Genomic DNA, 22,908 nt, shown 5'->3' on the forward strand with positions numbered 1-22,908 from the left:
AAGGGTTAGGGGCTTTTTATTAAGCTGTCAATAAAACAAGGTGGAGGGTTAAAAGTGTTTTTAATGAGTTGACAATTTTATCAGAAAGGAAATCTATTTCAAACCTGATTTTAGGTGGGTGGGGGGGTTCCTGAAATGGGTAGATTTGGGGTTAGGGCCAGGATATGAAACATCAGAGAATCAGAAATATGTATTGGTGATGGGATGAGCGACACTGGTGCGTCAGCACTGCCGAGAGCTCAAGAGTGAAACCCCGTATCGGCGCGTGTATCGCTTTAAGAAAGAATCATGTGACCGATACAGGAATTGTATCATTTGGATGTGCCGCACCAAAGTGTGTTTAAGGAAACAAACTGTATCAACGTGTCGCGGGTTTGTTGGATGGAGTTTTGCGGTTGCGTAATTATGGATCGTTTTCCCCAGTGTGGAATAATTTTGATCTTGTGACTCCAAACAAGGGAAATCTTTTCTGCTTTGAGCAGTTTACTGTTATATACAATTTTTAACGGTGGCACATGGCTCTCACTTTATCAAGTGAATGACCTGTGATACATATGATAGTCGGTTAAAAAGCCTTACAGTTGCTTTATTCATTTTATCTCGTAATAACGAGATCCTGATCTCGAAATCATGAGATAGGGTGTCTGTTTTTTTAACAAGTGAATGCAATGCGCCACCTTAGTCTTTACTCTGTTCCAGTAAGAGGTTTGAATTGTTCGTCACTTTTTGTTATTGGAGGTGAAGTGTCGGCTCTGCTCCACAGAGCTCTCTTACATCAATAAGAGCACTTCATCAATGCTGAGGCATTATAGAGCTCGGCATGGCAATGAAGAATTGGCAGATACTCGAGAGAACCAGAAAACATATCCACATCTGCATCAACTTGCACTTAAAACTCTCTGCTCACCATCGTCATCTGCACCGTGTGAAAGAGTATTTTCTAAGGCTGGGGAGGAGGAGAAATCGCCTTGGAGCAAAGACACTCCAAAAACTTTTGTTCCACAATAAATATTCATAAACGAATCACTTTTTTGTATTATTTCATGATTTAACAGTTAACAAAAAATGTGTGTACATAAGTAAAAAATTGTAACTCAAATTTGCTATATTTTACATACCAACTCAGTTTAGCATTTACACAAACAAGGAATTCCTTTACCTGCAATCATTTTATAACTACTGCAGGGGTCACTAGTGGGTGACCAACACAGTATCAATACAGTGCCGACACAGTTTGTGTAGTGTGTCAATACACTCCTTGAGGTATCATCGTCCCATCACTAATATGTATAACCCTCCAATTGTCTTTGGAATACAAACACAATAGCAACATAAGAACAAGTCCCATAACAAATAGACCTGTTGCCTTTAAATCATTTTTCATTAAGTCCATATGTTAGAGTATTGAGATGAATCCACTTCCTTTCAGTTCTCTTGTGTTGAAGCGTGGTCCAGTGTAGGTTGGCTTCCAAGACTGTAACCTTGAGGGCTGGCCATACATGTTGTAAGAAATGTTTTATGATGGGAATATGTGTATTTTGTTGTGATAAAATCTGGTTCTAATTGTGTTCCTTGTCTCCCCCACATATTGCATCCCACAGGTATTACAAAAAATTGAAAAACACAATTTTTGGTTAAAAGGCCTGTCCCCAGTTGTTTTACATACATTATTATAACTGTACCCAGAAACAATATTGTAGAAATTCCCCTTCTCCCGCGGCTTTAGGATCAGATAGTGTTTGGAGTTTGGCTTTCACTAGATAATCTTTCAGGTTCCTGTTTTTCCTAAATGCAGCAATCAGTCTGTGATTCTACAGTATCTGAGAATCGCAAATCTCTTAGTAAAAGTTTTTTTTAATTTTTTATATATAGTTCTGACCAAATTAATGGCCGACTTGGAGTAACTGATCGTAAAAGGGAGAAAAGACGAACACCAGACAGGCCTAACTACAGAAGCTCTGAAATCCTCCTCCCTGCTGCACATTCTATAACATCTCACAGGTTTGGTTAATGGGGGGGTCCAATCATACTTTGGAGTAAGTTTGGGTGGTGGCTCAGAGTCCCCTTTGCCCTCAAAATAAGCTGCAATCATTAATTTTCTATATTGTTGCAAGGCAGATCCAGTGCTATTAATTAAATCTTTATTACTGCCTTTTGCCTGATGACAAATTACATTTTTGACTCAAATGAATAACACTTTTGTCCCCCTCCTGGAAAAGCAGGTTCATGGGGGCCATTAGTTCACCATCTGAGACCAATGTTCAAGCAGCCGTGCTGCTGTGGCATGGGTCCAGTGGATGCCATCCCTCTCCACTAAGAATTAGCTCCTGGAGAGTTCGGGAATTAACTGGTAGTTGGATTTAATGTGCTAGCATGCAGATGAACCTGGTCTCGATGGGCAATGCTCCTCGAAAAGCTGATGGCTACAATTTTGTAACCTTGTGTGTGTGTGTGTGTACGTACTAGTGCTGTGGTGTCATCAGTATTGGTGGCGGCTCAGCTAAAGTCAGTTTGTGACTGAACTGTGCATTTCTGTAGAGGAGCCATCGCATTACCTGGCGTGGGGCTGAGCTCCTGGCAACTCTCCAGGAGATTGATGACATCATCCTCGTCTAGGTTCTGCTCTTCGCTCAATATGGAACCTGGAGCTGGAGTAGGTCATGAAATATTCCTCTCTGGGATGATGAGTGAGATTGGCCTAGGTTCCTGGGGTTTGGATGTAGCTGGAGGAAGACGGTCCTCCGTGATCCGTGATGGAACTGATCTCTCTGAAGGTAAGGCACGCTGTGAAGAGGACAGAGACAGAGCTCCCCCAGGCTTGGTTAGGGCAGTACGTTTTGGTCTCTGCTCTCTGGGGTTGGTGTCCAGCAGACTACCAAAATCTGGTGATCTGGAAGACGGTGGGGAGTGCTGAATGTCCTCCTGTTCCGACTGTGAAGACAGGGACCAATCTCCGGTCATAGTGGCTGCTGTTTGCATCGTCTGCTGACCAATGGACCGAAAGGTTGGGGGTGAAGAGGGAGGATCAGTTTCCCTAACTGAAGGTGCGGAAGGCGCTTGGTGCTGCACCTCTGTAGACGTGTCCTCTGAGCGGAGGTCTAGGGGCTGCTATGTCCCTTTTTGACTGTCGGGCTACAAGGAGAGCCTCCGCACGTTGCACTGTCTCTGCTAACAGTCTACCCAGGTTACGCCGTGCCCAGTTGCCTGCTATTTCAAGAGACTCTTGCCAATCTGGGTTTGAAAAGGCCTCTAATTGAACTCTCTTTTTAAATGACCTCTGAGTAATGGTCTCTCAAGATGAGCAGGGTGGTTATAGCCCAGTTCTTAGCATTCCCCCAAATTAGGTCCATGGTGTTGTCAGAGGGTGTTGATGGTTTAATAGTTGTAGCCAGGGATTGTATCATATTAGGGGTTAGGGTTAGGGCTACAATTGGGTTAGGATTAGCTCATGGATAAAGTTAAGATGAAAACAGAGGGAGTGGGAGAGAAAAAGAGATTTTTTACCAAATGGTCATGCATGAAATTACATCCTTTCATTAAGGCCATTTGGATGTGTAGTACCTAATTTATAAATCCAGCCTCTCCACTCTCCTTCTCTAAGCCGTGGACCAGTGTGGACTGTACTCTAAGACCAAGGCTTGCAATGCATCCCAGCCAGGGGAGATGACGTGCTGGACAACATGCCGGTCAGTGTTTTCTCATTTCATGATATTATGGCAAGTAAACCGTACATGTATCGGCAGTCTTGTTTCTCCCACATATCTTTTATCACGTTTGCAGCACTTTAAATATACAGTTGGTTTTCTTTAAAAAATGTTTCCTTGTGTTGCAGTTCTGAATACTTCTTGCTTTTGTGAATCAAATACCCATTCTTGTTGTTTAAAATAATGGTTCTGTGGGCCGAGTCTCCAATCTGTGAAATGAGCGTATTGACTTATTTCCTGTTTTCCCAGCAATCTTTAATATCAAAATAGCCATTTTGCCCCCTCTTCTGCCAAGAAAAATAGTTTGGAGCTGCAGAAAATAACAAAGCTTATGAAATTTTAAAGTTTTAATCTTTTTAAAAAAATTATTTTAGCTCTTCCAGCCACTGAACACAACACACAGAAGTGCAGTGTGCATTTGTAGTCCTACTCTGAGAAACTGAATTATGTGCAGGCCTATTTGAGTCCTTGCTATATTTGTGTAAAATGAAAAGAAAAAATAGTCCTTTTTAATCTAAACAAAATGGTTATTTGCACCTTACCAGTTTTAAAAAGAAACATAAAATTTTCTGAACAATTTCTCATTTGTTTTTAAAGTCAGAGAATAAATCTTCAGGTATTTTTTAAAATGATTTTCCATACCGTATTTTCACTGTATTAAAAGGCGCAGTCTCGGTTATGGGTGCTATTTCTGTATTTAAAACATACACAAGGCACCGTATTATTAGGCGCATGCTGAAACATACAGTAAAAAATGACAACGGAAGTAAAACAGTGAGTTTCGACACATTTATTGAACAAAATATTCATTCTTCCGCCACAAGACCATCAAAGTTTTCATCTTCTGTATCTGAATTAAACAGCTGCATATTTCAATGTCCAACATCCCGAATTCCTCTTCTTAATCATCTGAATCGGACTCACCGACCGGTTCTGGTTTAGCGTTGATTTTGTGAAAGCTCTTCCAATACATGAAGACGGTATCATAGCCCAGGCGTCTACAATCCACCCGCATATGGTGGCATAACTCGCCCGCCGCTGCCTCATAGTCTTTGTGAAGGAGTGTTCGCCTTCCATCATCCGGCGCTCTGTCCGTTTCCGTGGCAGCCGAGAACCGCGGTGAACGACGACTTCTCGTGCCCCGTTGTGCGTATCGCCACCGTGCCAGTCCCTTTTTCTCCACTTTGTGGGTCAAAGGGATGTTAAAAGTCAGAGGGATCTCATCCATGATGGTGATGTGGCTGGGCGCGGTTATCTTGTTGCGGCAGTAGGTGCGGAAGATGGCCGCCCTCTCCTGGTTAGGGTTAGGGAAGATGGCCGCCCTCTCCTGGTTAGGGTTAGGGTTAGGGAAGATGGCCACCCCTCCTGGTTAGGGTTAGGGTTAGGGAAGATGGCCCCCTCTCCTGGTTAGGGTTAGGGAAGATGGCCACCCTCTCCTGGTTAGGGTTAGGGAAGATGGCCGCCCTCTCCTGGTTAGGGTTAGGGAAGATGGCCGCCCTCTCCTGGTTAGGGTTAGGAAGATGGCCACCCTCTCCTGGTTAGGGTTAGGGAAGATGGCCGCCCTCTCCTGGTTAGGGTTAGGGTTAGGGAAGATGGCCGCCCTCTCTGGTTAGGGTTAGGGTTAGGAAGATGGCTGTCCTCTCCTGGTTAGGGTTAGGGTTAGGGAAGATGGCCGCCCTCTCCTGGTTAGGGTTAGGGTTAGGAAGATGGCCACCCTCTCCTGGTTAGGGTTAGGGTTAGGGAAGATGGCCACCCTCTCCTGGTTAGGGTTAGGGAAGATGGCCGCCCTCTCCTGGTTAGGGTTAGGGAAGATGGCCGCCCCTCTCCTGGTTAGGGTTAGGAAGATGGCCACCCTCTCCTGGTTAGGGTTAGGGTTAGGGAAGATGGCCACCCTCTCCTGGTTAGGGTTAGGGAAGATGGCCGCCCTCTCCTGGTTAGGGTTAGGGTTAGGGAAGATGGCCGCCCTCTCCTGGTTAGGGTCAGGGAAGATGGCCGCCCTCTCCTGGTTAGGGTCAGGGAAGATGGCCACCCTCTCCTGGTTAGGGTTAGGGAAGATGGCCGCCCTCTCCTGGTTAGGGTTAGGGAAGATGGCCACCCTCTCCTGGTTAGGGTTAGGGAAGATGGCCACCCTCTCATGGTTAGGGTTAGGGTTAGGGAAGATGGCCACCCTCTCCTGGTTAGGGTTAGGGAAGATGGCCACCCTCTCCTGGTTAGGGTTAGGGAAGATGGCCACCCTCTCCTGGTTAGGGTTAGGGAAGATGGCCACCCTCTCCTTGTTAGGGTTAGGGCTAGGGAAGATGGCCACCCTCTCCTGGTTAGGGTTAGGGAAGATGGCCACCCTTTCCTGGTTAGGGTTAGGGAAGATGGCTGCCCTCTCCTGGTTAGGGTTAGGGAAGATGGCCACCCTTTCCTGGTTAGGGTTAGGGAAGATGGCCACCCTCTAGTGGTAATCCGCGGGCAGCCGCTGTGCAACAGTTGTCCTCGCGCGTATGGAGAGATGCCGCCTCCTCATAAAGCGAAAACACTAAGATTGCTCTATTACCATTTTCAGCCGCATATTCGATGGCCTGCAGTTTAAATTAAGCCTCATTCATACGCGTCTCGCTTGACCAGCGCCATTTTAGGGGATCCTTACGCGGAGGTGTGCCGCTAATCGCACCCACCAAAGGCGCACAGCAGCTTTTGGAACTCAGTCCACACACAAGGTGCTCCATATTATAAGGCGCACCGTGTTTTAGGTGCGCCTTATAGTCATGAAAATACGGTATTCTCCATCTTTGAACGTCTTCCTCCTCGGTCCGATCTCCTGAGCTGCCACAAAACTAGCAGCTGTAATCGACTGTGGAGAGCTGATCCACTCCTGAAAGATAGTTTTCTCTCTTCAGCTTTTCTTTGTAGTTCTGAAATTGCTCTGGCTCATCTTGAGTATTTTGGGTATTTTTCAGCGAATTCTAAGTGCTTGCTTTAAAATTGTTGTTCATTGTTCCATTTTCTGTTCGTTAATTTCTCGCCACATATCAAGCACACAGGTAAGCCAGCGTATATGAAGGCAACTGAATCCGTCCACACTGGTTTATTATTTATTAGGTTAGGGCAGGTTTTGCACACTCCAAAAGCCCCCAGCTGGTAAAGGTGAGGGCTATTGACATTTAAAAAATGGATGGTATCAACTCAAACTACAAGATAACTATACAATAAAACAAACAATAATAAAATATAAATATAAATTAAGAAATAACCTTTATTTTCATGTTTTTTGGGGGAATGGAGCTACTACACGGAGGCTGAAGAGCCGCATTGCCAACCTCTACCTGTAATTCCAAAAAAACTTCTCCAATTTTGGCATAACTGTTGTCCCACAGCTAATTTTATCTGAAGTCAGTAATTAACCCGTGCAAGCACTTTCTGCTATTTAGAATTAGCATTTTAGTTGATTCCACTGCTAGTTGTAGCGATTAGCCCTCCTATCTCTTCCGAACATGGCTTCTCCCCCTCACTCTGTAATGTGTGAGATCTAAATACAGTATATTTACACTAATCTCACTTTCTTTTTACAACATACAGTATTTAAATGTGGTTTTGTAGAGTTTGGGACAACTGCATCAAAAGAGTCCATTTTCTAAAACACTACAGGTAAGCTAATGATCATTTTGGCCACAGACACTCCGAGCCATGCAGTTATTTTTGTTGTTGCCCTTGTCTTCAGTACGTGGAATGGTCTTTAGAGTCATTTAAACAGGTCACATGCAAATCAAAGCATTCAAATAATTGCATTCATACAGCTGCATTTAACTGTCAGCTGTGTATGAACTCAAACAGCATCAGCACAAGAGTAGTTTTGACACGATAAATTGAATATTTCAGGGTGTTTCTGGTAACTTCAAGTTGCCCAAAAATAGAAAACACACTTCAAATGCTCTTCAAGGTCTTAAGTTATGTATTATAAATGCAGGATGCTTCAGAAACAAAAAACACAAGATTTATCCAAGGCTATAGAACTTAAATTAGCATCTATTGCAATAGAACCAGGAAAACATTTCCAGGGTCCATGTACAGCAACAGATGAACATCTCACTGAACTTGTGGTATTTGATGGGATCTTTGATGGGCACAGATCCCACATCTGTAAGTGTGTAGCAGCTGATAACCTTGGAGCTTATTGACTGACTGCTTTGCTTAACTTAGCTAGACCAGACCTAGTTGTTTCCAGTCCTGGAGGACAGACGCTTGCTCCCAAGTTTTGCTCTTAGCTGGTCATCCTGGTAAAGGAGTCAAGCTGGGAAAAGTTGGAATTGCAGTTTTGCTCTTTTGAGGTAGTTTGTTAGCAGCTTGGTGCTAGTTAGCCGGACTGCTCCCATTGCTGATTTTAGCCTGCAAACCTTGTGTTTTGTGGCTAATTGAGCTTGTTTTGCAGTATCTTGATAATTCCCCTGCAGGCTATCATATTGCTGCTCTGAAGAAGGGCATCATTGCTGCTTCTGGTTCTATCCTGGACCAGATCAATGGTTCTTTAGTGTCAGGTTATGGACCCCGGTCCTACAAGGTGGCAGTGATTAAGCCGTTGCTTAAAAAACCATCACTGGATCCTGATGTCTTGGCAAATTATAGGCCAATATCCAACCTTCCTTTTATCTCTAAAGTTCTAGAGAAGGTGGTGGTGACTCAGTTACTGGAGCACCTGCAGAGGAACAGCCTGTTTGAAATGTTTCAGTCAGGCTTTAGAGCTCACCACAGCACAGAAACAGCACTTCTTAAAGTCACTAATGATCTTCTCATAGCTTCCGATCATGGACTGGTCTCTATGCTGGTTCTGCTGGACCTCAGTGCTGCTTTTGATACAGTTGATCACAGCATCCTGTTACAGAGACTGGAACATGTGATTGGGATTAAAGGGACAGCACTAGACTGGTTTAGATCATATTTATCTGATAGATACCAGTTTGCCCATGTCCATGGTGTTCCCTCCTCATACAGTAGGGTTAGCCATGGAGTTCCTCAAGGTTCCGTACTTGGACCAATCCTCTTCACATTGTACATGCTTCCCTTAGGGAACATTATTCGGCAGCATGGGATAAATTTTCATTGTTATGCTGATGACACTCAGCTCTATTTATCCATGAAACCCGAGGAGACAGAGAAGTTAGTGAAGCTCCAGACCTGTCTTAAAGACATAAAGTCCTGGATGTCTTCAAATGTCCTCCTCCTTAACCCAGGAAAAACTGAGGTCATGGTGTTTGGTCCTGAACCTCTCAGGGATAGATTAGATCACATGATCACTCTAGATGGTATCTCATTAACATCTAGTCTCTCTGTGAGGAATCTAGGAGTAACTTTTGATCAAAATCTCTCCTTCAACTCACACATTAAATTAGTCTCTAGAAGTGCCTTTTTTCACTTGAGGAACATCTCAAAGATCAGGAAGCTACTGATGCAGCCTGATGCTGAAAAGTTAATTCATGCTTTTGTTACTTCCAGGCTGGACTACTGTAACTCCTTATTATCAGGGTGTCCAAACAACTCTTTAAGAAGCCTCCAGTTGATCCAAAATGCTGCAGCCAGAGTTCTGACAGGTATTGACCACAGAGGTCACATGACTCCTGTAATGGCGTCGCTTCATTGGCTGCCCGTTAAATTTAGAATAACTTTTAAAACCCTTCTTCTGACCTACAAGGTCCTCAGAGGCCTAGCTCCATCCTACCTGGAGGAGCTAGTGATACCTTACCAGCCCAATAGACCGCTCCGCTCTCAGAATGCTGGTCTACTTGTGGTTCCCAGAGTTTCTAGGAGTAGAATGGGGGGCCGAGCATTTAGCTACCAGGCCCCCCTGCTATGGAACCAGCTCCCTGTCCAGGTACGGGAGGCTGACTCCATCTCTACTTTAAGATCAGACTTAAAACCTCCTCTTTGAAAAAGCTTATTGTTACTAATTCAGTAGTTCCAGTTACTATCATAGACAGACAAATTATCATACTTAGGGGGTCGTCTAATCGTTAGGTCACATCTTAGTTATGCTGTTATAGGCCAAGGCTGCCGGGGTCCGGAAACATGATCACCTGACAGGCCTCTGTCACCCCACTGGGTCATGGTTTCCTCTCCTTTCCTCTCCTTTCCTCTCCTCATCAAGCAGACTAGTTATGCTGAATCTTGTGTAGTTTTTCTGCTTCTCCCCCCCCCCTCTATCTATTTGCAGGTATCACTGCCATCGGAGCTGCATAATGACCTCCGGCCCCGTTGAAGTGATTGTGCATATTTTTTGTGTGTGTTTCTGTGCTCTGTGCCTCTCCTCTCCTCTCCTCTCCTTTCCTCTCCTTTCCTCTCCTTTCCTCTCCTTTCCTCTCCTTTCCTCTCCTTTCCTCTCCTTTCCTCTCCTTTCCTCTCCTTTCCTCTCCTTTCCTCTCCTTTCCTCTCCTTTCCTCTCCTTTCCTCTCCTTTCCTCTCCCTCTCCTCTTCTTTCCTCTCCTCTTTCCCCTCCTCCTCCTTCTCCTCTCCTCTACCTCCCCTTCACTCTACCTCTCCTCTCCTCTACCCCTCTCCTCTCCTACCTATCCTATCCTCTACCTGTCCTCCCTCCTCTCCTCTCTCTTTACCCAGCCGGCCATCAGCAGGAGGGTCCCCCTACATGAGCCTGGTCCTGCTCAAGGTTTCTTCCTGTTAAAGGGGAGTTTTTCCTTGCCACTGTTGCTTGTCTGGGGTCAGGCCCTGGGATTCTGGAAAGCGCCTTGAAACAATTTTGATTGTATAAGACGCTATATAAATAAAGATTGATTTGATTTGATATGATTCTGTTAGGTTGGGTTAAGGTTAGCAGCTGAGGCTTCTGGCGAGTGATGGAGAAAAGTGGAGGTAGGAGAGGGTGGGGTAAGAGAGAGAGCAGAGACTTTATGCGACCTGACCTCAAAGTCACATGCCGCACTCCACCAGCGACAACAGCTAGATCAGCTTTTCACACCTGAAGGACAGTGGGACATTTGGGGTTCTGGTGCTTTTCTATATCTTGTGGTAAATTTCTTCTGGTGGTAGTCGAGAGGTGCTGATGAGGAAGCGATCTTCGTAGACTCCGACTTGGTTATAAGTCGGAGTTAACAGTCAGGCATCTATCGGACGCTGAAGCTGGCACGAGGGAGGTTTTGTTGTCCAAATGGTGAAGATCTCAGAAGTGCTTACTTCAATAGCCCCTCTTATACCATCAAGTAAGCACATTCTTCTCTGATGCCCTCCTAACACAGTATATCAAACCCAATGGCATAGAGTTCAGTTAGGATCAAAAATGGAAGTAGGAGGAAGGCCTCATGGTGATACTCCTCATAAGAACTATCAGGAGCCGGAGCACATCCTCATTAGCAGCTGCTCATACAGGAAAAAATTAGGACATCCACCAGACACCGGTGATAAGACACATCTGGTGCATATGAGAGATGGCGCCTGGATGGCCCACAGGTGCAGGTGGTCCAGGTCCCAACAACAATTAAAATGATTTTTTGCGAGTTTAATAAAGTTGAACCCACCCTAGACATCAAATTGTGATTGTGGCTATTGATTGAAAAGCCACCTTGTGATAGCTCAGATGAACTACATGCACACTCTTCAGATGTTCAAGTTCCCTTTCCTTAAATGTCCCCAGTGAGCATGATACGTTTTACAGAGAGGTGATACAATTAGCTCCATAATGATTTAGGTTTGCACTAATTACTCTTGGATCAGTCTTCATTAATGTGTATGGATTCAAAACACATATGCAACACTCTTCTGATTCACTTTTAAGATTTGCTTTTGAAAATATATTTTTGTTCCAATGTCACGTCTGTTTTACCTTGCAAATTTCAAAGTAACAATGTGTTCTGAATACATGCTTTTCCCTTGGGACTGTATGGGCTGTGGAATAAAGCATCATTAGAATCGTGTGTGTGTGTGTGTGGGGGGGGGGTTGTTTACACACTCAAAGGAGCAAGTTCGAGCACGTCCATCTAATTATTGCATCATTAACAATGCTTTGCATCTTTAGATTTTTCCCCAACTAAAATCTAACTAGAATTTTAATGATTACAACCCAAATTATCCATCTAGTCAGCCAACCATCTTCTCATTTTTTTTCCTTGGAAAAAAAAATGATGTCTATCAGTAAAAAAGTACTTTTCATCCATTGATGAGGCAGGAAAAAAAACAGCAAATATTTTAATAGTCATTCTTTGCTTATGCCAATATTTTTTTTACTCTTGAGGTCAGAGCTAAATAATGTATTAATCTGAATTGTAGCAGACATTACGTTGAAGAGAAAATTGCAGCTAATAAAAAAGTGAAATGAACTTATAGTAAAGCAGGTATTAAAATAAAAGTCATATCAAAATTACAAGGATGTCATGTTGATAAGCCAGACAGCAGTTATGTTAATGTCTACTTCAGACATATGAAATGAACAGTTCTGTTCAGTGGATCAGTAAAAAACAAAGATAAAATCAACCAAGAATGAAACAAATGAAGAAGCCAAAAATAACAGTATTTGAGCAGTAACCACCTGAAATGGAGCAGGAAATGAATAACAATAAAGAACTTTAGTGTCATTTTCCAGATGTCCTGTATTTTGAATACACTTGGAGAAGATCTACTATTAAATGTTGACTAATAAAGAATGTATGGATATTGCCACTGTAAAAGTACTGTAATTACATTATGAAGTCGTATAAAGTCTAACTGCCATATCTGAGTAGTTTCATGGTCATTTTTGAGGAATTCAACTATCTCCAACTGTTAAAACAATAGACTTGACAGATGTCATCTTATTTGAAAGGAAATTAGGTTAAGCTTGATCATGAATCCAATTCCTCACGCTGTCTTGATGGACGACCAATGCTGTAAATGAATCAAGAATGTCTTTATTTTTTGCCATGGTATCCTGTCAGTTTGAAATCCGGTGAGGACAGAGGTAGTCATCTGAAATGATCTCAAGTAATTGGAGGGAGAGGGAAAAGTAAGTCAATTGAGCATGAAAATCAACATCTATATGAAAGTATAAAAAGACAAACAAGCCATTACCTCCACAGAGACACACCGGAGGAGAAGCACATGCTAGACCTCACTGGCTCATACCAGGTTTGATTTTCGATATCTTTCCTTCCTCAAATGAAGGACTATGGCGGCATTATTTTGCGTGACCTCTTTTCTATTTCTACAGGAATGCAATCGGTGGAATTTGTCCGAGGGATACTCTACCTGTCCCTCACTGTTGTGGGAGCTCCGGGAAATATTTGTCTCATTCTGGCATATCTCATCTTGTTGCATCAGGAGAACCGGCTGCTCCCGGCTGATGTCATCATTCTTCATCTATCATGTGTAAACCTTCTGGTGGTAGTTGCTCGCTGTCTGCTAGAGTTCCTTGCTTCCTTTCACCTTGCCATCATCTTTGGAGATGTAGGTTGCAAGTCAGTGATCTTTGTCTACAGAACATCCCGCTCCCTGTCCATCTGGCTCACTTTCATTCTAAGTGCCTACCAATGCCTGTGCATAGCCCCTCCAGGGTCACAGTGGACCACGCTTCGCATTGTTTTTGCCAGCTATTTATTTTATGTCTTTTTCTTCCTCTGGCTCCTTACCACAAGCATGAGCTCAGCTGCTGTACTCTTTTCCTTTGGGACCCAGAACGACACAAACTTGATAAATCATAGTGTCAATGTGCAGTTCTGCTTTGTTCATTTTCCTTCTAAAATGTCCAGAGATGCAAATGGAGCAGCCCAGGTGGGCAGAGATGTAGTACCAATGGCCCTCATGACTCTAGCCAGTTTGATCATCCTGGCCTTTTTGTATAAGAACAGTCAACAGGTGAAGGGTCTCCGCAGTAGGGATGGAGGAAGTGGAAGGGCAGAAAGGAGGGCTGCCAAAGCTGTGGTAACCCTTGTGACCTTATATGTGCTCCTTTATGGGGTTGATAACGGGCTTTGGGTGTATACGCTCACTGTGAGGGAGGCCATGAGGTCTTCTTTGATCTCTGACCTGCGGGTGTTTTTTTCCTCATTGTATGCAGCCCTGAGCCCCATTGTGATCATCATATCTAACAGGAAGGTGAATAGCATTCTGAGGTGTGCAGAGCAGCAGAAGCATGTTCAGTAGGAAGCCCCAACTGCTCGTCCTGTGGGAGTCGCTGTGATGGATCATTTTCAGAGAAAAGCAGACTGACAGAATAAAGTAAACAAGAAAGTCTGGGTTAAATGTGGGTCGTTGTGTCTTTGTATCCAGTTCCTCTTTACTTCTGCTTGTGTCGTCACGCTTGAAGCTTTCTTTTCCACACACACAAATCATCCAAATAGTTCATATTGTTTCAGTTTTTATGGCTGTAATGAGTTTATATAAAAAGTTCTTGCCATTACCATCAGCATTCAAATTGTTAAATCTATAGACTTTCTATGAAACAGAATTTAGTATTGATCTCTTCTCCCCAGTGAATGCATAGTTATCAATGTGAGACCATTATAGAGAATAGGAACTGTTCATTCCAAGCCATGGAATATTTTAATTAAATAAATCCCCCATACATTTTGGGGGTATTCTACTAACTGAATATAAATATGATCATCTTCAATAATCTTCATGATAATAATCTGTTTTTATTACTTATAGCTTGTATTATATAAAAGAGAACTAGAGACAGTAATGATTCAAAAATCTGTCATAAATATTGTAAAGACTGACTGATTTTGCATGGTGTTACGTTTATTATCCATAGTATACGTTATCCACATTAGAAACTGTATAAAGTATAAGTATGTAATAAACTGTGTATGTATCAATAATTATCTAGTAAAATCGGATATTTGAATACGACCTAATTGTTTAATATTTACTTTATAAACCATCCACCATCGTTTACAATCGATGGTTTTAAAGGTAAAATTGAGTTTATGAATGATGATTATTATCAGTCAATCAATCTTTATTTATATAGCGTCTTTTACAATCAAAATTGTCTCTAAGCGCTTTCCAGTAATAAAGCAACAGTGGCAAGGAAAAACTCCCCTTTAACAGGAAGAAACCTTGAGCAGGACCAGGCTCATGGAGGGGGACCCTCCTGCTGATGGAGAGGAGAGGAGAGGAGAGGAGAGGAGAGGAGAGGAGAGGAGAGGAGAGGAGAGGAGAGGAGAGGAGAGAGAGGAGAGGAGAGGGGAGGAGAGGAGAGGGGAGGAGTAGAGAGGGAGAGGGGAGGAGAGGAGAGAGAGGAGAGGGGGAGAGGAGAGGAGAGGAGAGGGGACCAAAAAACAATCAAAGTGAGTATACCTCTCACCCAAGTGGATTATGGGTTGGGAGGTGGTCCTGTTTCACACCGTTATGATCTCGGAGCATTTTATTAGGCCTTCATTCAGGTTTTGGCGTTGAAAGAAGACTGACAAAACAACCACTTTAGATTCTGGAGTCGTTCTTCATCCTGCCACATTGGTGACTCCACATTGAACATGTTCAAGGCAACAGAAGACAGTGTCTCCTCTTCAGCCATGTCCTCCTAGCACCAACAGCCGGGAGGTTTTTCGCTGATATTTCAAGCTTCCCGAGTCCTGGCAGAGTAACCTGGCTCTATGGTTTCAGCACATCAGTGCTTTTACAGCAACTCAAATCAATCTTTATTTATATAGAGTCTTTTACAATCAAAATTGTTTCAAGGCGCTTTCCAGAATCCCAGGGCCTGACCCCAAACAAGCAACAGTGGCAGGAAAAACTCCCCTTTAACAGGATGATCCAAGACTGAAGGGGAGAAGAAACAGCTTAAAAAGAGGAGGTGGAGGGAGACGAGACAGAGACGTTACCCAATTACACAGGAGGAAGACTGTCAGGAAGATGTGGATGACACCCACCAGAGTTGAAAAAACAGGACGTGATGAAGACAGGGACAAAAACCTGTACAGGAGAGACACTTAACACTGGTCCTGACAAATGCTCGTCTGGTCACTGAATTAACAACATACAGTTGGAAAAGCCTGATTTTTTCTTCTTCTCAGTGTTATTAAAATTTACACTAAATGAATGTCTGTCAAGGCCACCTGGGTTTCTTTTGGATCAGAGCCTCAGACTTGGAAGACTTGTTTTTTCAGCAGTTAGACACCAAAACATGGGTAACATTTATTGAGCAATCGCTAAAACAGAGGTGTCGAACTCAAAGACCCAGTGGGCCAAAATTCAAAACTAGGACAAAGTCACAGGCCAACATTGATATTTATTGAAAAAAAATCTTCCTCCAGCTACAACCGGGAACCTTTTGATATGGACCCAAACTAGTTTTGCTCAACAACTGAACATGGAACAAGCGAAGCTTAACACAATACAATAAATAATTTATTGCACATATGCAAAATTGAAATTCAAATAAAAACACATCACTGGCATTCATTACTTCTCTTTTAAATTCCAACAGTAATCTTTTGCCATTGTAAGTTAATGTAGTGTAAATCTAATGCCTTTTCATCTCTTCTACTTTCTGGCGCCTTTGAGTCATTTCCAGGTGTTTGTGCTTGTCTTGGTTTTGTGTTTTATAGTGTCATCTGTTGTTGTCATCCTTGTGATGAACATTGGCTCCACATACAAGACAGACAGGTCCGTCTTTTACACATCTAAACAGACATTCTGCCTCCTACCTGTTCAGAAAGGTCCTATTTTCTGGATTTTCCTTTAATCATTTTTCAGAGGGGTAGTGCGGTGCCAGAATTAGCATTAGCATATAAGGTCGCTATGACTACTTCCTTTCTTGGTGGTTGGAAAGCCACATATTGGTGCATTACCACCACCAGCTCATGTGGACTGTGGATTTTCACACCAAAACACCAGCAGAGCATTCTGGTATTTGTAGTATTAGCACATGCGCTTTAAGCGATAATACTGGTGGGCCAGCTCTTAATAGTCAATTGGTATGGCCAAATATAATTACATTGCGGGCCAAATTTGGCCCACAGGCCAGAGTTTGACACCTATGCTCTAAAAGCATACACCCAGGCCCAAGTCCACCACACGGTCCCCAGGTTGGCCCATCTGGGCCGGGTGTATAATAAAAATAGTTACCTAGAAACAAAGCAGAGACCAGACACCAGTCATTTTCTCAGGTATTGTGACATGTAGGATAATAGGATGTATATTTAGGCAGTAGTGATAAAGGGTTACATATGATTGTAAGGTTCACATTTCCTGAAAATTACAGTAAAATAGAGGGACATCGGCTGTCAAATGACCTCAGGGCACCTGAACAGAACCACGGGTGGCACCACATCTGTTCCAGGGTAATACGCTGATCCAGGTTGAATAGGAAACAGCTCTTCAAAAACTTCTTACAGTCTGAGGAGGGTAGACGGAGAGAAAAGTGACCTTTAGAACGAAAGCTGCATTCATTAATTACAAGTTCAGACAATTGCAAAATATTAATAAAGAATAGAAGTAGCAGCATCTCTTTACCTTCAGACACTTTTAACTTCTTTATAGTCTGGGTGAGGAAATCTTCGCAGTGCTGCATCCCTGTTGTGAACAAGTCCGTATTTTCACTAAGTAGTTCCAGGAGGATGGAGCCAAGTTGCCAGACGGTGGTCGGGCCAGCTTCACAGGTTCCCTGGTGGTTAAACTCTGGAGGCCTAAAGCAAAAGGTTCCTGTGAGGAAAGAAAAAGGTTTGGAATTAAAGTGTCCACTGAAAAGCTCCAAATCAGACGTCAGCATGAGTTCAGCCGTGCCGGCGTAGCTGCGATATCCCGGCGTCACAAAACATAGGGGTCACCAACCTTTTTGAGACGGAGAGCTACTTCCTGGGTCCTGAATAATGTGAAGGGCCACCAGTTTGATACACACTTCTGAAATAGCCAATTTGCTCAATTTACCTTTAACTAAATGTCATTATTAATAGTTAATGATATTCATCTCTGCAAAGACACTGATCATGTTAATGATTTCTCACAATCGATATCAACAATGATTTAAACAAGAATCGCAAACAAAATAAATGAGATGCAGCTCATTGGTCAGTCAATAGTGGTGCTATTTGAGCTATTTTTAGAACAGGCCGGTGGGCGACTCATGTGGTTCTGACGGGCGACCGGGTGCCCGCGGGCAACGTGTTGGTGACCCCTGGTCTAGTGAACCAAACTGAACCAACTGAAAACCTAACAAATATTTTACAGTATGATCAGATAAATAAAGCAATAGTTTCTTATGGCTCTGTCAGTCATTTTTAATTTTCAAGAGGCACAAAAGACAATTTGCTTTCTATAAAAATCCCCATAACATGAACATTAAATGAATGAAGCGGTATTATTCAAGGCACCATCAGTAGATTTTCTCATTTAGCAAAAGTGGGCTAAATTTACTTCAAAGAAAAAAATTATAACAGCAATTTTCTATCATTCACTCAGCTGAAATATTTTTCGAACATAATTGGATTGAAATACAATAACAAAGTGCAAAAATCTATGAAGCAAAAACAACACTTTCTTCAAGGAAAAGGCACATGTGCAGTGAAAAATATTTAACTTTTAAGCTTGAGCTGAGTAATAATTGTAAATGTGTTATTGCACCTTAATGTTCACTTGTTTGAGGCTGATACTTGGTGGTGTCTCATCTTTTGGACGAGTTCATCAATGTTGGGGGTCCGGCTCTGAGCTGAGGAACTCCTCACAGTTGAGTGAAGGTGTTCAGCAGGAAGTCCACTTCTGTGTGATGTTTTGTTCAGCTTCATCAAAGAAAGCAGTTGTTCCCGCAGGTCTGTGCTGCCAAACACAGGCAACGTTGGAGCAGCCTGGATGTGTGTCGGGGAGGAAACGGGCAAACTCCGCAGCACCCACTGCCCCATGTGTTGCCTTCAGGGCATCACTGCATTGGAGCTCAATCACCTCCATTTGGAGCTTTGGTGCTGAGCTTCCACCTCAACCTCAAACGGACGGCTGAGCAGTTCAACCTGCTTTTTGTGCTTTTAAGTCAGTGACTCTGCGTGGGAAGTCAGCGGCGAGAACACTCATCTAATCAGCAAACTGTGCGCTCGGGAACACACTGGTAGAGAGCTTCTCTTTCAGGGTCTGGCAGCTGGGAAAGTGGCTCAAGTTTCCTTTGTGCATCTGTGCCTCCCACAGAGTCCGTTTGGTTCTAAAGGCCTTCACTGTACTGTACATATCAGAGGGGAAACACTGAGGAACACGGGCTTCTGTTCTTCCTTCTTCTCTTCTGACTATTGTGTGTTTGATGAATGCAGCATCCACTCACTGCCCCCCCCCCCCCCCCCCCCCCCTCATTTACACTGCTCCTGGTTTCACAATGCTCCTCAGACAGATGCAACCAGAGACACTGATGCCGTCAGACAATAAACCTGAGTGTTGTTGTGTCCGGTTATAACATGTTCATGCTTTTCTCCTGCAACAGTTCATCACACCTGCTCAGGGAAACCTCGGTGTAAAGGAGGTGAAGCCTCAGTGACTCTACTTTGCTGTTTTAGAAACTAACAGTTATTAGATGAATATACAGTGTGCACGTACGCGCACACGTGTGTATAAACACTTAATACACACGTGTGCGTGGATGTAGACTTTTTAGTACTTTGGGTTCATAGACTTTTTAGTATTTTGCAGATTCGTGTCTGTATATAAACCAGATCCTCCTGTAATAAAGAACTAAAGGCTGACTGTTGTCACGTGACCTGTCTCCGTCTGTGTCCGATGATGGAACCTGCCTGGAACATCTGGTCCACAGAAAAAGCAAAACAGCTCACAGAACTGGCCCAGTTTAGACCCCAAAATGACAAAAGATAATGAAAATGTGTGACGCAGTAGAACAATGGACGAACTTTCTATTGGTCATTGACAGTTTCACTCATCGTCATCAGAATTCATCAAAAATATTCAAACCAACAAACTACACGTCGAACCGCAAAGTTTAGAACTCAAAAGGGAGCGACAGGTGAAGATTTAAAGCTCAACGCAGCGGAAGAAGTTCCAAAAAGGAGAAATATCATGTGATGCTTTATCGCCACCCGGTGGACACGCGTGGAACTGCAGTCAATAGTTAAACGCGCTCCGACACATTCTGACCTCTGCTGCTCCTCCTGGACTCCAGGGCGGCATAAATATGCTGCTTTTACAAGTCTTTAAAATCTGTCAAGAATCATAAATCTTATTTAGTTAACTAGGTTGAATAATGGTGGAGAATAGTGTCCGAAAAGCGTCTTTATTTAAAGTGAACAAGAACAGTTCGGTCCGCGTTCACAGAGAGGCGGAGAGACCTCGAGAGAGTCCAAAACAAGTCCGCTAGGAAAACTCTCAAAAATAGTCAAGCCACAGAAGTCAGGGTTTGGCGATGAGGACGAAAACACTCCGCCGCTGGCAGACGGGAGTTCTGTCCTTAAATCTAACGGGAGATTGAAGAGAGACCGCAGGTGCGTGTGTCTGCGGGGCCACTGTGGCTGATGAGCGGCTCCTCCACGCCCCCTGCAGGTAGACACCAGCAACAACGGTCCCAGAAACTGGGAACCCAACAAACCAGTTTTTCAAAGTATTCCTTTCAGACTGAGCAGGAAGACTGAAGACCGACAAGGTGAGTAAACGAAGAGCATTATTGAAAAGAATTGACAGTTGTGTTTGGAGATAAAATCAAGATTTGGATTAATGAGACTTCATATTTAGTATTAGCACAAAACATTGTTATATATTATAAATGAAGAGGTCTTATTTAACTTTCTTATAGTCTGGCTTTAGTTATAGTTGAATAGTCTTTCTAAGTGAAGTTTAGTTTATTTTTCTGCTCTTTGCTACTGATTCTAAAAGAACTTTAAACCCACCCAGAACGCTTTAATGGTAGTAATATATACGCCATAAAGCTGTTGATGAGGTTTTAAAAGTGAAAGTGAAAGTATTCTCTTCAGACGAAGCAGGAAGAGCGACATTTTAGGTGAAAAGCTCTTAGAGTTATTAGAGTTGTTCAACAGTCCAGGTTACAGCTGGATATTTTGGTATTATTTAAGACAATCAACTTTAAAAATAATTAAATAAATCCACACAGGATCACAGGACACCAACAGGATTTTGTTCATGTTGCACGTTTTCTCACAGTGGTTTATTGTTCTATGTTGTGGAACCACTGTGAAAGAAATGCAGGAGTGGGTGTCATTTCTTTCATCTATTTTAAATAGAGCAGTGATCTTTGAGGACTTGGATCTTAGAAATAATTGAAGAGGGGAACAAATCAAATCAAATCAAATCAGTCTTTATTTATATAGCATCTTATACAATCAAAATTGTTTCAAGGCGCTTTCCAGAATCCCAGGGGGAAAGAGGAGAGGAGGGAGAGGAGAGGAAAAGGAGAAAGGAAAGGAGAGGGAGGAGGAGAGGAGAGGAAGAAGAGAGGAGGAGAGGAGAGGAACCATGACCCAGTGGGGTGACAGAGGCCTGTCAGGTGATCATGTTTCCGGACCCCGGCAGCCTTGGCCTATAACAGCAAACTAAGATGTGACCTAACGATTAGACGACAAATGAGGGAAGTTAAAAAGTCCTGACTAGTATGTTTATGTAGCACCAGATAATTTAGTGGCTGAGCTGAAGACAGTCCTTTCACCATGTTGGCCTGTGGAAAACCAGTGTTGTGGGCCCGATGGACCAGCGTCCCCGTCGTTGCCGGACCACCGTTGGCCACCAGTTGGGTTTTGGGATCAAAGTGGGGGCGTTTCCTGTATCCGGTTCTCCTCACGGATTCATGACTACAACATTTTGCTGCAAGTGCAGAGACGTTTGCTCTGGAAAGAACTTTAGAGCACATTCAGTGCTGCAGGATGAGGGGCTGGAAAAGGAGCCAGTTCTTTTCTCACTGCAGGGAACAGTTAAAAAAAGCAGCTTAAACTCTGAAAACATGAAAATTATACAGATACATCATTGATTTATTGATTCAGTTGTTATCCAGAATGGATTAGAAATGTTCCTGTTTGATAAAAATGCAGTGAATTGGGATTATTTAACTCCAACCTCTACAGATTATTTACCTTCATCACAGTCTCATCACTATTTCTGATGTTTCCTCAGGATGGACGAGGACAGAGCAGAGTCCACAGTGCCCAGCTGTGTGTCCCTGAAGAGTGACCACTCCAAAGGTGGAATGATAAAGTTCAGAAGTTCAGAGGAAATGTAAGAAAACTAAAGCGTGATGATGTGTTTGTGTGCCAGCTGTTAGTCACATTAACAGCAGCAGGTTGTGAGTTTATTATTGGAGATGTTTAACACTTAAACCTCAGACAGTCATATAGTTACAGACTTAATGTGAATATTGTTGATTAGAAACAAGAATCAGGTTTAAACTGAAAGATGAATTCAGACATAAATGCTGGAACAATATTGAGTCTTGATCAGGTTCTTTCATCCTATAAATCAAAGGACTAATAGAGATGTGTTTCATAGTGAGAGGGGGGAGCACATCCTATCAAACTGGGACCAGGCAGCTCCACCAGGAGAGTCCTCTTGTTCACAATCTGGAAGCAGATCTGGAGATGCTGAAATGAAGCCCAAACAAAGTAAAACTGTTCAATATGAGATTTAACTTGTGATGTCATGAATTTGTAGTTGTGTTGATGATTTATTATAGATGGAAATCATTGGTTTACTTATGTTCAGGAAGTGATCTGCAGGAGGTGATAGAAGGTCATAAGATGAGTCTGAAGAGAAGATTGAACATGTGACTGAAGGAACTCATGAAGCAGGAAGTGGAACCCTGCTGAACAAGATCTACACTGAGCTCTACATCACTGAGGGACAAAGTGAGGAGGTGGACACACAACATGAGGTGAGACAGCTTGAGAGAACCTCCAAGAAGAACATCCAGGACACTCCAATCAAGTGCCAGGACATCTTCAAAGTCTTATCTGAGCAACAGAGACACATCAGAGTGGTTCTGACCAACGGTGTCGCCGGCGTTGGAAAAACCTTCTCAGTGCAGAAGTTCAGTCTGGACTGGGCAGAAGGTTTGGAGAACCAAGACATCAGTCTGGTGCTTCCGCTCTCATGCAGGGAGCTGAACTTGATCAGAGATGAGCAGCACAGTCTTCTCTCACTGCTTCATGTTTTCCATCCAACATTACAGAAGATCAGAGCAGAAGATCTGACTGTCTGGAAACTTCTGTTCATCTTTGATGGCCTGGATGAAAGCAGATTTTCACTGGGTTTCAACAACATCAGGTCATCTCTGATGTCACACAAGTATCGTCAGTTGAGGTGCTCCTGGTGA

General features: G+C 43.2%; 1 protein-coding gene and 1 long non-coding RNA gene across 6 annotated transcripts; both read left to right on the forward strand.

Annotated features, from left to right (window-relative positions):
• Positions 1 to 2,476: 2,476 nt before the first annotated feature.
• LOC130526303 (olfactory receptor class A-like protein 1) lies at positions 2,477 to 13,904 on the forward strand. 5 transcript variants are annotated; one of them, XM_057033852.1, is made up of 4 exons: positions 2,480 to 3,686; positions 12,602 to 12,669; positions 12,743 to 12,791; positions 12,874 to 13,904. In XM_057033852.1, the coding sequence occupies exon 4, from the start codon at positions 12,876 to 12,878 to the stop codon at positions 13,803 to 13,805; it is 930 nt and encodes a 309-aa protein (XP_056889832.1). In that variant the 5' UTR covers positions 2,480 to 3,686; positions 12,602 to 12,669; positions 12,743 to 12,791; positions 12,874 to 12,875; the 3' UTR covers positions 13,806 to 13,904. The 5 variants fall into 5 exon arrangements, with proteins under 5 accessions (XP_056889830.1, XP_056889829.1, XP_056889832.1 ...); XM_057033850.1 differs by having other exon boundaries at positions 2,477 to 3,686; positions 12,743 to 13,904; XM_057033849.1 differs by having other exon boundaries at positions 2,477 to 3,686; positions 12,602 to 13,904.
• Positions 13,905 to 20,177: 6,273 nt separating this feature from the next.
• On the forward strand, positions 20,178 to 22,849 carry LOC130525920 (uncharacterized). The gene is made up of 4 exons (XR_008950619.1): positions 20,178 to 20,235; positions 21,714 to 21,815; positions 22,086 to 22,198; positions 22,299 to 22,849. It is a non-coding gene; the product is annotated as an uncharacterized LOC130525920 (long non-coding RNA).
• The last annotated feature ends 59 nt before the right edge of the window (positions 22,850 to 22,908 follow it).

This window comes from Takifugu flavidus, chromosome 5 (assembly GCF_003711565.1).
Source record: "Takifugu flavidus isolate HTHZ2018 chromosome 5, ASM371156v2, whole genome shotgun sequence".
In the NCBI taxonomy this organism is placed as follows: Eukaryota; Metazoa; Chordata; class Actinopteri; order Tetraodontiformes; family Tetraodontidae; genus Takifugu; species Takifugu flavidus.